The sequence below is a fragment of the Sciurus vulgaris genome (genome assembly GCF_902686455.1).
Source record: "Sciurus vulgaris genome assembly, chromosome: 11".
NCBI lineage: Eukaryota > Metazoa > Chordata > Mammalia > Rodentia > Sciuridae > Sciurus > Sciurus vulgaris.
The window spans coordinates 74100164-74116440 of NC_136472.1; the positions used below are offsets into that span (position 1 = coordinate 74100164).

Genomic DNA, 16277 nt, shown 5'->3' on the forward strand with positions numbered 1-16277 from the left:
AATAGTTTAGAGCCACCGTCTTACTCTTCCCCTTAGAGACTCACAAGCACATTGACATATGTGGAGTCAGGAGTGGCCTCAAATCCTTTGACATTCCTGTCTTCCTGAGGTGAACTCAGTCCCCTCTCCTGTGACTACTGTGAACAACAGAATACGGTGGAAATGGCTGTCTGCATGTCTGTGTGCAGGACTCAGGAGTCTGGCTGTTTTCATTTCCTGTCTCTTGGAACACTCTATGTTGGAGTCCTTCTACCTGAGTCCTCCCACTGGAGAGATCATGTGGAGAAGCCCTGAGACTATCAAAAGAGGGAAGATGTGTCCAGCTGAGCCCAGTCAGGGAGCATCAAGTGAAGCCATTTTACGGTCTCCAGACCAAGAATCAGCAATGTTTTGTGTAAAGGTCAAGAGAGTAAATATTTTAGGTGTTGTGGGTCTGTCACATCTATTCACCTCTGCACAAAAGTAGTCATAAACAATAGCTAAAGAAAAGAACATGGCTGTGTTCCAATAAAATTTTATTTATAAAGCAGGTTGTGGGCCTGGTTCGGTCTCTGGGTCATAGTTTACTAATCTCTGACAGCCCATTTTCCAGGTAAACACCACAGAGTGATCCCCAACCAGTGCAAAGCAGAATAGAGTTGCCCACAGAATTGTAAGCTATAAAATGGTCATTGTTTTAAGCCACTATATTTTGGGATACATTGTTATGCAGTGGTAGGTTCTGAGAAGGTTCTGAGAAGTACTATGGACAAAGCAAGCAATTTCCAAACTTGCCTGGCAACATACAGGATTTTTTCTTTGAAGAAAGAGCTACTCACATTGGTTGGCAGATGCCCACTAGGAAATGCCTAACTTTACCTCCAGTCACTTAATCTCTCCAAATTTTATTTCGAATAGTAGTAATGTTTGAGATAATAATAAAAATAACAACATAACTGAACTAATAAAATTCACGACACATCGAAGGCATGCCCCTTACCAGGGACAGTTCTAGGCATTCTGGATATTCCTACTCTCTTTACAACTTCCCTGGGACTGGGCAGTGGCTCCATCTTACAGGGAAGCTAGGCGTTACATGAAGGCAGAATTCTAACCCAGGATGCTTCTGTACTCCATCTGCCCTCCCACAGTGCCATCGGGATGGTGCCAGTCTCAGGTGAAGGTGCTTATGTGGTTGGTGGGGACAAATGACCAGAAGCTCTGCAGGAAAGAACCTCTCTTCTCCAAAGTCCAGTACACTGCCTGGCTCATAAGTGATGCTCAATAAATAGTGGATAAGCATGTGGATGGGTGGGTAGAGAGGAGCAGGATGAGGACCCTTGGTGGTGTTGAGATGCTGTGTGATAACACTGCTGGGGGACTGTGCCCCGGGGTTATAATGAGGGTCCTACTGGGGTGGTGATGAGGTGTAGGGATGCTGGTATACAGTGGTAGCAGTGTGGGGTAAGCTGTGTCGAGGTCCTGGCCATGGGCAGCTATCATGAGGACAACCCCCCCATGCCCTCTGCAGCCCTACCTTTCTCAGGAAGCTGAGGCAGCTTGGGCGCAGGTCAGGGGCTGTGCCCACTTCGAACTTCTTCAACCAAACCCAGTCTCCCTGGAGAAGGAAAAGCAAGAGTTTGCCTGTGTAAACTTGGGGAAACCCGCCTCTCTCCGCCTCTTTCCCATCAGTGTGCTGCTTCTGCGTGTTCCGAGCCAGGAGGAACTTAGTCAGTGTGAACAGTGTTAGGCTGACTCGGACCCAGGGAGAGCCAGGGCCCAGATCTTTGGCTGATGGACACGAGTTCCAGTCCTAACTCCACCACGTTGTAGCTCCGGCCAGTGAGGACCATAACGGCCACCAATGCCAATGAGGTGGGGATATGAAGCAAGTTAGTTCTCACCTCTGGATTGGCTTCACCCTGCAGACCTTGGGCATCCTTGTCGCCCAACCCTGTGGGCCAGAGGTGAGGCTCTGCGAACCAGGGACGTAGGGGAGGAGCAAGGGGAGGAGGAGGACTCAGGCTGGGCTCTGTCCTTGCCCAGGCTCTGCCCAGCACCTCTTTGGCCTTGCCCACAGCCAGCCAGCTGGCTATCTCAGAGAAACAGACAACACATGCTTGGCATATCCTTGAAAGCTCCTCTCAGCAGAAATGAAGATGTGGAATCCTCTAGGAGACCAGGTGGAAAAGAAGCAGCAAGAGTCTCGTGTTGCTTCCCACATAAACACTTAGTCTGGTTCCTCAACCATGAGAGGAAAGAGTTTGAGGACCATAGATAGCTTCAGTGAATCGTTGAACTTGAGAATAACTGCCATTGAGAGACTGAGGTGATCTTAGAGTCTCACTGGTCTAACCTCTAACCTTCCAGCCTCCCTATCAGCTGTTGCCTCTGCCTGGAGGCTGTTCTTTATCTTAGAGATTGGGGACCAGGAATCTCACTTTGCTTGACAGGAGGGCAGACAGGAGAATGAAGTAGGTGGTAGTTCCAGGGCCACCTAGTTCACCTGGCCAAATGGCCAGGAACTAGTTGTTTCCAGAGGCCAGATCATGAACCATCAGGCTTAGCTGGGAGCTGGGAGTCCTGCTTCCTAGTTCTAGCTCTGCTTGCCGGGGAACCCAGGAGAGCCACTGCTCCTACTTAGGTCAGTTTCCAGTTCCGTAACAGTAGTGGGCGTACAGAGGCACAAGCTGTGGGCTTCCTTAGCTTTTCCCAAACTGATTATAGTGGGTATGGGGGTAGCAGAGGCCCTCACCTGATACAGGGCTACATTCGTGGCTTCCTGGAGGGCATGCAGACTTCTTGCTGAACCCTGGGCCATTGACCTCAGACTCCCACCATCCGTCACACTCCGCAATTCGCTTGCACTGTCCACTTGCAGCCTCTAGAAGGGGGCAGGCATGGTTAAGATCTTGCCTGTCCTTAGTCCACTGCCTGTCCCCACCCTCAGCCCAGTACCTGCCCCACACACCCATCTGCTTGGAGGCCGATGGAGGAAGGTGAGCTCCTCAGCTGTCAGCAGGATCCGGTGGGGACCCCGCACCAACCGCAGTTGCTGGATGCCCAATCTGGAAGGGAGAGAACGTGGGAGAACTGCAAAGGTCACCCCACCTCTATTTGCCCAGTGGAACTGCCCCTGAGTCAGAGCCGTCCCTGTGTCTCTCCGTTTCCATTCCATTTCCCAATAGTCCCAGCGGACTAGGAGGTCACTGACTCCACACCACCCTTGGCCTCGGGTTCAGGCCCAGAATCTTCCAGGGAAAATTTTCCCAAAGCTTCAGGGCCCACAGGGATGGTCCTGGCCAGCCCCCATATCGTTCAGATGGGGAGCTTCAGGGGACAGAGTTTGGACAAACTGTGGATGGAAAGGAGTGCTGGGGACCCTGAGGCCCAGGGAGATGGAGGCTGGGAAGCCCTCTCCCTCAGGTTGCTAGAGACAGGCCCTGTGGGCCAGAGCCAGGCTCAGGCAGAGACAGTCTCTTACCTGAAGAGGTAAGTGAGGGCCCCACCAGCCAGCGCCAGGACACAGGCCAGCGCCAGAGTGAGGAGGCTGCCCGGAGGCTGCACACCTGCAGGGGGAGCGGGGATGGACAGGAGTCACAGCAGTGGTGACAGCTCCCTTTGCTGCACCCCTGCACTCTTTCTTGGTTTCTCCCCTGGGAAGTGGGGACATGAATGCCTTCCCAGCCTTCCCCTCAGGGGCAAGGGAGGCTCAGAATGGCCCCTAACTGGGAAAGCCCTGCTTGCTGGCAGAAGAAGCTCCACAGGCAGATGGTGAACGTCAATTCCCAGCACTGCTGTCTGTGTCTTTGCCTTGGGCTCCCTGCCTCAGGACCCCATTAGACTCTTGGTCACATTCAGAGAAAAGTGATCTTTTCTCTGCCCATGTGCCAGGCCCCCTCCCACTAGATGGAGCCGCTGGACAGCTGGGCCTGTGTCTTCCTCCTTTCAGTGTTCCCGGCGCTTAACAGGCCCGGACAAGGCAGCTGCTGGACAAAATGGTGAAATTCATCTCCCCAATTGTGATGCTGCCACTTCTTTCTGACCCATACCACCTGCCTTGGCAGCTAACTTCATTGAGGGAAAACACTGGCCACTGAAAGAGCCTCACTCTGAACCCAGATCTCTAGGCCTGTGCTATTTGCCAGATGGAGGAAGCTAGACCCACCAGGAGTGGGTGGGCGACTTGGCATGGGCAGCTCCAGCTTCTGCATGGACTGCTAAGGGGTAAAATTCCCAGCCCCATTCTGGAAAGAGGACACAGCCCTGCTGCCACAGTAGAGGGAACCATTCTTTTCTTCCTTTCTCCTCAGGTCACACAGCTGGTCAGCAGACTGTCAAGCTTCAACCCTAAGTATGTGTCTCAAAGCCCCTGCTCCCTGGTCCTGCAGTCCACGGTACCTGATCAGTATCCTCATGATAACCATGGCCATCCTGAGTTAGAATTGGAGTGGCCATTTTTGGATCCCTGAGAGAATTCAAATCCCAAGGCTGGTGCTCCTGCTCAGGATCCTTCTACCTGGATGCCTTGCTTAGATCCGGCCCACCTGCCTTTACCCCTCTGTCCTCCATCATCCTGTAAGCTCTGCCAGTGTCTCCTTGATTCCCAGCACTGAGCTGAGCACAGAGCGGATGTCAGTAAGTCCATGCTAATTGGCTTATTGAATGAATGAATGAATGAAGCCCGTTTGAGGGTGCCCCTCTGTGAGCCAGATGGGTGGAAGAGTGTTGGCAAGGATCTCCTCCAGGGTCCATCAGCCCCTTGCTGCCCTGTCATGGCTCTGACCACATTATGTGGTATGGTTTCTGGCTGTCCCTGTCTGCCACCAGACTGAACACCCTGGAAAGAAGGGCCTAGGTCTGTCTTCAAGAGCATCAGTCCATGACGGCAGGAATGGTGTTTGATTCTCTCCTAAGTCCCTGGGGCTGAGCACAATGGCTGGGGCAGGAGGGCCTCAATCAAATTGGTGGAAGAAAAGAGGGGCCAATAAACAATGGGGTAAAGACTTCCCTTGCTCCCCCCTCACCCGAGGAAACGCCTTGGGGCTCACATCTAGCTGGGGCACAGATGGCTCTGGCCGTCCCTAGCACTGCATACACACCCTATAAACACACTACAATGCCATGTGCTCAGGGGCCGTGGGAGCACAAAGGAGAGACCTCAATTTGACTGCAGAGCTGGTCTTGAAAGACAAAGAAGATGGAGCCAGGCAAGGCTGGGGTGGGGTGCAGTGAGTAGCTCTCCAGGGAGAGAAAGGTGCATAGGCAGGGGTGGCCTCAGAGGGAAGTGTCCGTGGACTAAGGTTGGGAGGGCAGGGAGAGCCCTGGTCAGCAGAAATGTGGGGCCACTGCAGGTTTGGGGCAGGGTTGGTGTGCACACAGGCTTAGCTAAACCAGTGGTGGTGACCACTGGTAACCAGGTGTGCATTAGGGAACCCGGGTGCACCCGTTCATACGTGTGCGCACATCTCTATATACCTAGGCACATGGGCCAGTGCGATCTCTTCAGTATGATACTGAATGGATGAGTGATGGGAATCAGAACCATGTGAAGAAAAGGAATCCTGCATGTGGAGTCAGAAGACTTGTGCTCAGCAGGAGCTCAGTCACTATCTCCATGTGTGACCTTGTGCAAGTGACCACATTTCTCTGAGTTTCAGCTCTCTGGTGATGTCCAAGGAGGAAAACAGCCTAGTCCCAAGGCTGCAGTACCTTTCAGGAGATCTAGGAGACGGGAACGTCTCTGTAAATGCTTTGGCCCTTCTCAGCTGAGGGAGGCCTCACTCAGTCTCCTTGGGCTTCCCAGCAGAGTGTCCTCCATGACGTTTCATATCCTTTCTTTGCACCTGTGCCTACTACTCACGTAAGATTGTCCATGTGGAGAACTTTAATGAAGGATGGATGGTGGTGGATGGATGGTTAATGGATGCATGGTTAATGGATGGATGCATGCATGGATGGTGGATGGAGGGATGGGTGGGTGGTGAATAGATGGATGGACAAATGGATGAATAGATGGATGGATGGGTGAATGGGTGGGTGGATGATGAGTTACCTCTCATACACAGCATATTGGGGTCAAACCAGCAGCTGGAGTCATGGACTGGAGGGGTCCCTCCTGGAAAGTGTATGGCTTTGCCCAGAGGCTGAACTTGCCATGTTCCTGTGTCCAGAATATGGGTGGGGACCAGCTGGCTTCCTTGACCATCTGTGTCCAGGATGACGTACTGGGCCAGCCTTCTGCCCCTCTTGTCCGTTCGTATCCTCTGGCTAAAGCCCACCACATCGAGAGCCCCTGTGTGGTCCCCCAGGTGAGCTCCTGAGAGCCCTGCCCCATGGCTCCCAGAGTGGTTCAGGGCGTGGGCCAACAGGACAACGGCATCATAGATGGTTCCAAAAAGAGGGAGCACCTGTGGAAGAGAAGCCCCCGAGCTGCAAAACCTCACGGCACAGGTTCCCAGACATCTCTGGGCCCTGGTCCTCCTGCTAGTAGCACTTGTTTAGGCCACTGCTCTCTCCTTCCCCCACGCTGTCCTCTCTGCAGCCACCAGTTCCCACTCAGCAGCATCCCAGTCTCCATTGCTACCCACTTTGTCACCGACTTTGATGTCTCGCAGGTACCTCAAACCTTCCCAAAGCAATGAGCAATGAGCTGGCTCTAGCTCATTGTCCCTCATCCATCCTCCTCTGGCTGCTTCCTGAGCACTCAGAGCTCAACTCCAATGCCCCTCCCGAGAGGCTGCCCCGTCCACTCTGGCTACATAACATTCCACCCCAGCCTCCCCCGTCACTGGATCCTCTTCTATTTTTTGGTGGCATTATTGCACTTGAATTTGGTTATCTTGTCCCTTGGTTTTTTCCTGTCTCCCCCTGACAGAAGGAAGCCCCCTGAAGGCCAGGTCTGTCTCCTTCATCATCAGGGTCCTAGTATGGTGGCACATGTTAGGAACTAAATCCACATTTTTCAAATGAATAACTGATGGAATGACCCTCCATCAGCATCTGCATCCCATCACGAGCTCCAGACACTACTCTCTTCTTATCACCAAGAAACAGAGATCCCAAGAGACACTTGAGTCCAGCCAAGTCCTAGAAGCCAGAACCAAGGCAGCAGCACATCCCCGCCGCTGACTCCTAGGAGGCACCAGGATGTCACACAATCTCACCCCCGTTCCCGCCTGGCACTCTCAGCACTCTCCCCATCCTCACAGCTTTCTAGAGAGATGGAGCCCAGCAGAGAGAAGAAGAATGTCTGCCACAGGAAGTGGCAGCAGGGCCCAAAAGGAGAGGGACAGCAACTGGCAATGCTGCAGATGGACTGATGGAAGCAAAAGAGGCACAAGAGAACCAACCAACAGGCCAAAAGGTGAGTGATATGAGAGACCCACGAGCAGAGGGAGACAGACAGACACACAGACAGACAGACTATACCCAGGGTCTGGGCCAAGAGACACTTTGTCAAAAGGAGCCAGTCATGTGCCCAGAGCATGTGGGGCTGGCCGGCCAGGTGGGAGGCAGCTGAGGCCAGGAAGGCCTTTGGCAGGTGGGGAGCCCCAGCCTCCAGGGTGCCTGACACTCTAACACACCTACCTGCTCTGGCTGCAGGTGGGCAGCCACCTCTGCATCCATGCTGGTGGCAGCGAAGTCCTTGTCTTTGGGGCCAGACTCCAGGGTGACAGTGAGCACCGCATCGTAGACCTCCTGCAGGGGCCCAGTGTCACTCAGGGCCTGGTAGGAGTGGTTGCGGTAGGGCAGGGCGAAGAGCAGTGTGTCGTAGGGCAGGAAGACCAGCCTCCTGGCCGCCAGGCCCTCGGCCCAAGCGCGACTCAGCAGGGTGGTCTGCTCCGAGCCCCCCAGCAGCGCCGAGTGCATGCACAGCACCACAACTGGAGGGAGACAGCAGGGTCACCTTTGCAGCCTGGTCCAACTGTGGCCTTCCCCGAAGCCCAGAATTCTGTGGCTCTGGAGAGCTGCTCTGAACTCGGCTCCACTACCTGCCCACTATCAGGCTGCAAAGGCGGAATTCCCCTGAATTCCAAGGCCAAGGTCACCAAATCTGTGTTTGACCTAGTTTTTAAAAATTCCCTCAATCAAGGATAGCTATATATGAATACGCCCTCCTGGTCTCCTCTCCCAGCATGCCCATCTGATAACTTTGACCAACTTCCCACTCTCCCCCACTCACTGGCCTTGATAATTACTAATATTTATTGACAGCTTTCAATGTATGTGTTGTCCTAAAGTACACTTGCATTTAGTCATTCAATGTTACAACAGCACTGGCTGGGCGCAGTGATGCACGCCTATAATCCCAGGAACTCGGGAGGCTGAGGCAGGAGGATCGCAGGTTGAAAACAGCCTTAACAACTTAGCGAGGCTATAAGCAACCTATGAGAACCCTGTCTAAAAATAAAATAAAAATAAAAAGGGTTGGGGTGTGGCTCAGTAGTTGAATGCCCTGGGTTTAATCCCTGGTACCAAAAAAAAAAAAAAAAAAAAAAAAAAAAAAAAAAAAATTATAAAACTTTAAGAAATATCTCTACTTCTTAGATGAGGAAACCGAGGCACAGGGTAGTTAAGGAGTTGTCCCAAAATACATAACCACCAAGGTGCTAGAGCCAGGAGCTGGACACAGCTGACTCCCTGTTTATAACCCTTTAAAAATTTTTTTGGGGGGCCTTGGGTTGTGGCTCAGTGGTAGAGCGCTTGCCTGGCTTGTGAGAGGCACTGGGTTCAATCCTTAACACCTCATAAAAATAAAAAATAAAGGTCTGTGTCCATCAACAACTAAACATATTTTTAAAAACCACATCATTAAAATTTTTGTTTAAATTAAGATGATTCCCATATCATAAAACTTGCCCTTGTACAAGTGCGCGATTCGGTGGCTTTAGCACATTCAAGAAGGTTGTTTGACCATCACCATTATTTAATCCAAAAGCATGTTGGCCACCTCCATTAGTCATCATTCCCCATTCCTCCCTCCTAATCTGTCTGTCCCTATGGATTTTCCTATTCTGTACATTTCATCTCAATGGACTTGTACAACCTGCGTTCTTTGTTGTCTGGCGTCTTCAGGTAAAGTGTTCTGGGCTCATCTTTGTTGAGACATGTCGGGACTTCATTCCTTTCATGGTTGAATAATATTCCGCTGTGTGGTTAATGGCATTTTGCTGATCCATTCCTTGTCAACTTGCACTTTTTTTTTTTTTGGTACTGGGGATTGGACCCAAAGACACTTAACCACTGAACCACATCCCCAGTCCTTTATATTTTTATTTTAAGACAGGGTCTCACTAAGTTGCATACGGTCCCACTACATTGCTGAGACTGGCTTTGCTCCTCCTGTCTCAGCCTCCTGAGCTGCTGGGATTACAGACGTGTGCCTAGCCACCTTCTACTCAACTGTGGCCATGGGCCGCATCCTTAAGGTCTAAGCAGATATGGATACATTCATCGTCATCATAGTAAAACAGCCTTGGTAATAAGGGACCCAATTGCCTCTCCAGGCACCAGGACAGAAGGGAGCCCCAGCCCCTGAAAACTGTCCGGGATGCCAGACCTCTGCTGCTTCTCTCTCTTCCCAACTTGGGTCCCTGACCCACAGCACAAAACAGCCACCATTTGCCTGGATGTGGTCCAGGTTCTTACCGAAATCCTTTTCCCCCCAGAAAACCCAGGAAAATGGAGCCACCAAGAAAGGATAGGGAGTCTCCTTGCTGGGACCTGAGGCCCCTCATTACATGGAGGTCAGAGTTTGGAGACCCTGTCTCAGCTGAACCCTTGAGTGGCCATGCTTTGTGAACTACTGGCCACAGATCACCCCCTCTGGGTACCAGATAATGTGGAAAGTCCTCAGAGAGATCCACCAGAATGGGGTGGAAACAGAACCAGTTTTTGTGTCCTATCTGCTATGCCAGATTTCTGCTCAGTCTTCTCACCCAAACGCTGCTTTCTCAAGAGCGGGAGTTGGAGGTGCTGTTCTATGTTTGGCCCCTAGGGGGAGCTAACTCACACAACTGGAGATGAAGCCACTTAACTGGAAGAGCCAGCATCCATTGTAGATGGTGCTCACTAAGCACCCACACTGTTCTTTAAACTCTTTATTTGCAGTGGTGCATTCATAGCTACAATCCTATGAATTAGGGGCTTTGGTTATCCTTGTGCCATGGATGAAGGAACCATAGAACAAAGAGGTTTGGTGACTTGCCTGAGGTCATATACCTGGTAGGGCCAGTAGTGGAATTCCCACAAGTACCTCCAGAGAATGTCCTGTGAGTATGTCACCTCCACTCCTTTGCACTAGCTGGTCCCTCACCCAGAATACAGCTGCCCCTCATCTCCATTCTGCAGTCAATTTATTGCCAACCCTGCCCTAACGTCACCTCCCTATACCCAAGACGGTTAGATTGAGACAGGGGTAAAAGATCAGGCAGTCTGTGTAGGTAAAAATGATGAGTCTCAGTGGCTCAGGAGGCTCGGGCAGAAAGATTCCAAGTTCAAAGCCAGCCTCAGCAACTTAACAAGACTCTAAGCAACTTAGTGAGACTCTGTCTCTAAATAAAATATAAAAAAGGTCTGGGGATGTGGCTCAGTGGCTAAATGTCCTTGAGTTCAATCCTTGGTACCAAAAAAAATTTTTTTTTAAAAATGAGGATCTGGTCAATGAGAAAATTAGTCAACGACTGGTTTTCAAACCAGGCAGTCAACTTGGGTAAAAATAATAAGGGTCAAGAGGGTGGCAATAGGTTTTCAAACATAGAACAAAAGGTTGCTGACTGGAATTTTTCAAGAAAAATTCCAAGAAAAGACTTCCATGTTCATGATCCTAGGCCCATTTATGTGGAAAAAGGAAAGACAATGATTAATGTCTGAGAGATGTTCTGAGGACAACACAAAAGGTAAGTCACATCCCTTCCACGGGTTTTTCAGTCCCTCAAGTCCCTCCTCTGTTGGAGGAGTCTGTTCTCTTATCATGTTCTTAGATAAATGTTGCTACACTTGCTTACCTTGCCTGTTCTCTGTTTCATTCTTCGATTCTGTGGAACACGAACTCAGCCCCAATCACCAATAAGATGGGTATCAAGAATCCCTGACCTTGGGTTCCTCTGTGCCCCTGTGCACACCTGTCTCCCTGTCCAATGTGGGCTCCTCAAAACTGGGGCCCAGGCAGTTCTTTTCCATGCCCCCAGAGCCCAGCCAGGTCTGGACGCATTTTACCTTGATGTTCTCACGAGGCAGAGTGCCCAGAAGTTGAGTCTACCGAGAGGAAGTTTCCCAGGCCCCACCAACCCTTGCTGCCTGAAGTGCACTCAGGCGGGTGCAGTCTCACTCTGGTCCATTCTGTTCTGTTTTATTCTGCTCAATTCTACTTTTCCTCTATATTTGTCTGTTCTACCTGTCTTTTTAATAATGCTAGTTGTGATTCACTAAATTGATTTCCTAACTCACATGGTTTGAAAACACCCAGTCTAGATTCACCTGAGATCCCATCTGCTCTCTACCACCCCCACACCATGTCTGTCCCTCGCTGGTGACCTCGGTAAGGAAGGGCACCTCCTCCGAGGAGCCTCTCAAAGCCTCTGACCCAGCCCCATTCTCCTCTGGCTCTGCAGGCCTCTCAAGATTATTCTGCCACCTCTGTCAGAACAAGCTACTCACACATCTGTCTCCCCATTGCACAACCAACCCTGGGGATCAGTCGCCATGTCTGTCCTGTTCACTGCTGTGACCCCACACTTCTGGGACTTAGTAAATTCTGGAAGTGATCATCAGGCAATAAACCAATGGAGGTTATGAGTCTAACCACCAAAATAAGACTGGTGCTGACTCCCTTCCAGGATTCATGTGCTGCCAGTCTGTCATGTTCTTCATGTCACTGGCCAAGAACCAAGCTTGCCTTGAGCTCCCACCCGATGACTGACACTGGATCAGACCACAGGATCCAGATGTGCCACATGCTAGCCGTGTAATGAGGGCAAGTTCCTTTGCCTGAGCTGCCTGAGACTCCAGCAGGACATGTTGTGCCATGAGTTAAATGCAGGGTCACTGTCAAAAGTCAGCCCCTTGTCTGATGAGAAGGAAGCTCCCACGAGTGGCCATTTGAAGTGCAGGTTACCCACAGGAGGAGAACACCATGCATGCTTACCTTTCAGGCCGTCCATACTGCAGAGCTGTTTTAAGACCTCCGTGGCACCCTGTTCCCCAGGTTTCAGAGAGGTCACCAGCCCCACAGGCAGCCCATGTGCCCTGAGAGTCATGGCCAGCTGCTGGGCTGTGGCCACCCAGATGTCCTGGTGGGAGGACACAATGGCTGAGCGAGCCCAACCAAAGTGTCTCATGACAGACAGCAGCACATGGGCAGCAGAAGGCAAGGTGGGCACTGATTCACTGCCTCCCTCTGGAGCCCCACATGCCCAGGAAAAAAGGGTCTTGCCCCAGCCTTGTGCCAGCAGGGCTGCTGCTGGGCAGTAACCAGGATTGACAGGGCCCACAAAAGCAGCCACAGTATCCTTGTGGGTCAGGAATGTGGCCAGGGCATGAGGGGTGTGACAGCCTGTGGGCAGAACCACCGATGTCAGACGTGAGCCTGGCAATAATGAGGGGTCCCGGTTGACTCTGTCCACAGCCAGCTGGGCAGCCACATCAGGGAGGGCCTGGGCAAAGAAGGGGTCACAGTCCCAGGGACCCAGCACCCCCACAGTGAAGGTGCCCGACCCCCAGGCCAGATGCACAAGGGAGCCAGCCCACAGGAGGGCACCCCAAAACACCACAGAGAGAAGTGGCAAGGAAGAGGCTGTCCCTGGATGACTGAGAGTAGACACCCGCGGACCCTGGCAGGGCAGGTCGGTCTTCCTGTGTGGCAGCATCCAGTCCCAACTTTCAGGGTACAAGCTCCCCTGCAGCCCTGGGGAAGGGGGGAAATGGACAAGGCTTGTTTTCTAGTATTTTCTACCAGCATTTCCTGACATGATTGAGAGGCAAACACCTCCTCCCAGAACCTGTTTCCTCATTGGTAAATTGAGGAACTTAGACTCATGAACTCCAAGGACTCCCCACCAACTTTGGGGGCCTCACATCCTCCCAAGACCAGCTCCCAGTCACATGATGTGCACACGAAGCCTTGAGCTGGAGCCCACGTGCTCTGTGTATGGGCCATGGAAATAGCTGGCCAGACCCGACTCCCTGTTTCCTGTGTAGGAAACCTGTGCTGACCTTGAAGCTCTCTGAGCCTTTTTTCCTCCTCTTTGAAATATGGGCAATAAAACCTACTTGATAAAGCATTATTGCAATGATTAATTGACATCCTGTGGCGCAGTTAGCACAATCTCTGGTACTTAGGTATCTGATAAATCCTACCTCTTTCAACATATAATTGTTTCTTCCTTTACCGATTTTTAAAGCAGAACAGGTTCTCCTGGTGCCCCTCAAGCCTCCTTTGCCTCTTTCCCTCCATGCCCAGCACCATCCACAGCCCTCGACCCTACTGAACTCTGCAGGCCCTAGCAGCTTACGCATGTTCCAGATGGGGGAGCTCACCCTTCAGTGTGCGCATGGAGACTGTGGCTAGTGAGTTAACACTACACGTGCTCCTCCCATCTCTGATCTCCCCCACAGACCTGGATGCAGAGGCCTTTGCCTCCCCACTGTGTAGAGAAGGAAACTAAGGAAATCTGACATGTTAGTAGAAAGACAGGATTTGACCCAAGTCTGTTCAACTCATCACCCATCGCACATATGATGTCCTCAACCAGGACATTGGATGGTGACATTTCCCACTTCATGCTACTGTTTCTGGGTCTTGATATGCAACCCAAGCATTTGCAACCCCTGCTTGGCCTCTGCCTGCTTCCCTGCTTTTGCACACTCTCCACCCATCTTTCTCCCATCTGCCATCTCTCTCCCCACCATGCATGCAGCCAGTGTGTGTGCCCTAGGAAGGATTCAATCTCACCCTTAGGGAATTGCCAGGCTAGGAAGCAGGCAAGTCCCAGGCAAGAGAAAAGCTGACCACAAGTTTGGACTATAGGCAGAATAACTAGTGAAGAGACACCATGGGCAAGGAGAGGGGCATGGAGGGCTTCCTTAAGGAGGTTGAACCAACCCAACACTTGGAAGTATAGATCAGGAGAGTGAGAGGAGCCCTCTGAATGCCAGCAGCAATGGCCTGTGTAGAACAGCTCCTTAGAAATTATGTTCAGTGCAGAGGAACAGATGGACCTTGGAATGACTAAGAAGGATCAACTCTGGTTTTCTTGCTCACTAGCCCTAACCCTGAGGGATCTGAGGTCCTTGAGGCCCAGTTCTCTCACCTACAAAAAGGAGATGAGAGTAGCTACTTGGTAGAATCGAGGCTTGCATAATGAGACATTTACTAAATGGGAATTGTTACTGTCATCACCGCCACCCCATTGTCACCATCTTTAGGGAGTGGTGTACTGTGGTGCACAGATTGCTGGACAGGGAGGTGGAAGGCCTGAGTCTCTGTTCCCTGCTAGGCTTTAGCCTCCCCATCTATAAAAGCAGCCAGTTTGCAGAGCTGGTAAACCCTGCACCCTGCTGGCCCATCCTGCTCTGGTTCTTCCAGCTCGAGGTTCTGTGACCCGGGGTGGGCTGCTCTTCCATGAGCCTCTGTGCCTCTGAGCCTTCATGACTTTTCTACCATGATGCTCAAAGTAGACTCCTAGCAGCAGGGACAAGGTCCATCCACCCTTGAGATGAATGCCTCAGAGCTGTTGGATGAGCTCTGGACTCACAGAGAGCTGATCATTTCCAGATAGGAATATGAGCATATGCTCCACTAATAATGACAGTCACCTCTCCTCTCATTCTGTACTTTGCCAAGGACCTGTGCTCCACTATTTTCCTTGGCCCTGAGAAGACACTTTTTAACCCTCATTTTTAGAGGTGGAAACTGCAACCCTGGGTGGGATCACAACTTGTCCAAGGTCTCACCAAAGTTAGGACTGAATCAGGACCAGAGTTTGGCTCCCAAAGACAAATGTCCCTCCTTTCATTGATATCTAGAATACAAAGCTGAAGAGTCCTCAGAGATTTAAAGATCCAAACCAATTTCTATGTATCTGGATGAGGAAATGGAGGCACAGAAATGAGGGTGGGCTTCTCTTGGTCCCACAAAAGAGTTTCCCTGGCCCGAGGTCCACCTGGCCACACTTATGGCCCAAGAATTCTGCAGCTGATGACCTACAAGGGCTCACAGAGGGCTCAAGTCCTTACAAGGCCAGCTCTTACTCCAGCTTTGTCCCTGATTTGTGACACAGACTCCACACTCTTTCCTATATCCTAGTTTCCCCAAGTGTTTGGGGAGAGCTTGGTTTAGGTGTTTAAGTCTCCAAATATCCTTCAGCTCTGATGTTCTAAGTGTCAATAAAATCAAGATCTCTGAAGATTGACATGTGGCTTGTTTCCTTTCCCAGTCTTTCCCTGAGTGTGAAAGCATCCAGGACCTCCCCTGCAGCCACAACAGGATAATGTGCCACCCTACTAGGGGAGACCACTTATATTTTTAGAGTCAGGGAGACAGACCTGAGGGTTGGTCACAAGCTGCTTGGCTCACAGGGTCAAGCTCACGGAACTGGTCCCCTCTAGAGCACCATAGCCCAGGGGCAAAGGAGCCTTTAGCTGCATTAACAGACACATGGTCAAAATAGGAAGGTGAAGGGAACCTTCGGAAAGAGAATAGGAATTCCTGCACACTCACCTGCCATGATGAGGATTGTCCCAGGTCAAGATTTCCAAGCAGCCTCTGGCCTGGACTCCTGTTCCCAGCACAGATGATGTTCAACACTCCCACTGCCTGTAAGTTTCAGGAGACTCCTGCCCAGGAGTGGCCTCATAGATGGTATTCCCCCTCGGGAATCTGAGGAAGTCACTTGGAATATTAGATCTGTTCAGACCCCAGGGCTCTGGGGAGCCACATACAGAAAGGAAGGAGAGAATGAAGAAGACGTGGGAGGAAGAAAAGATCACCCTTCAGCACTGTGGACAGCTCCAGACCAGGCAGGTGCTCCCAGGAGGCAGGAAAGAAGGACAAGAACTACAGAGACCAGTTGGGCATTCACTAAGTGTCGATCCCTGTGCTGGACACTGTTCATTCAACCACTGAGGCAGTTATTGTGACTATTCTCACTACATAGATTTTTTTAAAAAGTATGGCCCAGAGAGGTTAGGTAATCTGACCAGGACACAGAGACATTAAGTGGGGAGGCTGACGATAGGTCATATGGAGTCTTGGAGAACTAGAGAGAAGTTTTTTCTATCTTCCTTTAGGCACAAAT

At 51.2% G+C, this 16277-nt stretch overlaps 1 protein-coding gene across 1 annotated transcript in view; it reads right to left on the reverse strand.

The window, feature by feature from the left end:
- LOC306640097 (guanylate cyclase D-like) overlaps nucleotides 1–16071 on the reverse strand; it is a 39392-nt gene extending 23321 nt beyond the window's left edge. Inside the window, 8 exon segments of the mRNA XM_079103998.1 lie at nucleotides 1517–1597; nucleotides 2735–2863; nucleotides 2951–3047; nucleotides 3464–3548; nucleotides 6035–6389; nucleotides 7570–7865; nucleotides 12128–12886; nucleotides 15701–16071. Coding sequence (XP_078960124.1) covers nucleotides 1517–1597; nucleotides 2735–2863; nucleotides 2951–3047; nucleotides 3464–3548; nucleotides 6035–6389; nucleotides 7570–7865; nucleotides 12128–12886; nucleotides 15701–15707 — 1809 coding nt within the window. The 5' untranslated portion in view covers nucleotides 15708–16071.
- Between the last annotated feature and the right edge of the window lie 206 nt (nucleotides 16072–16277).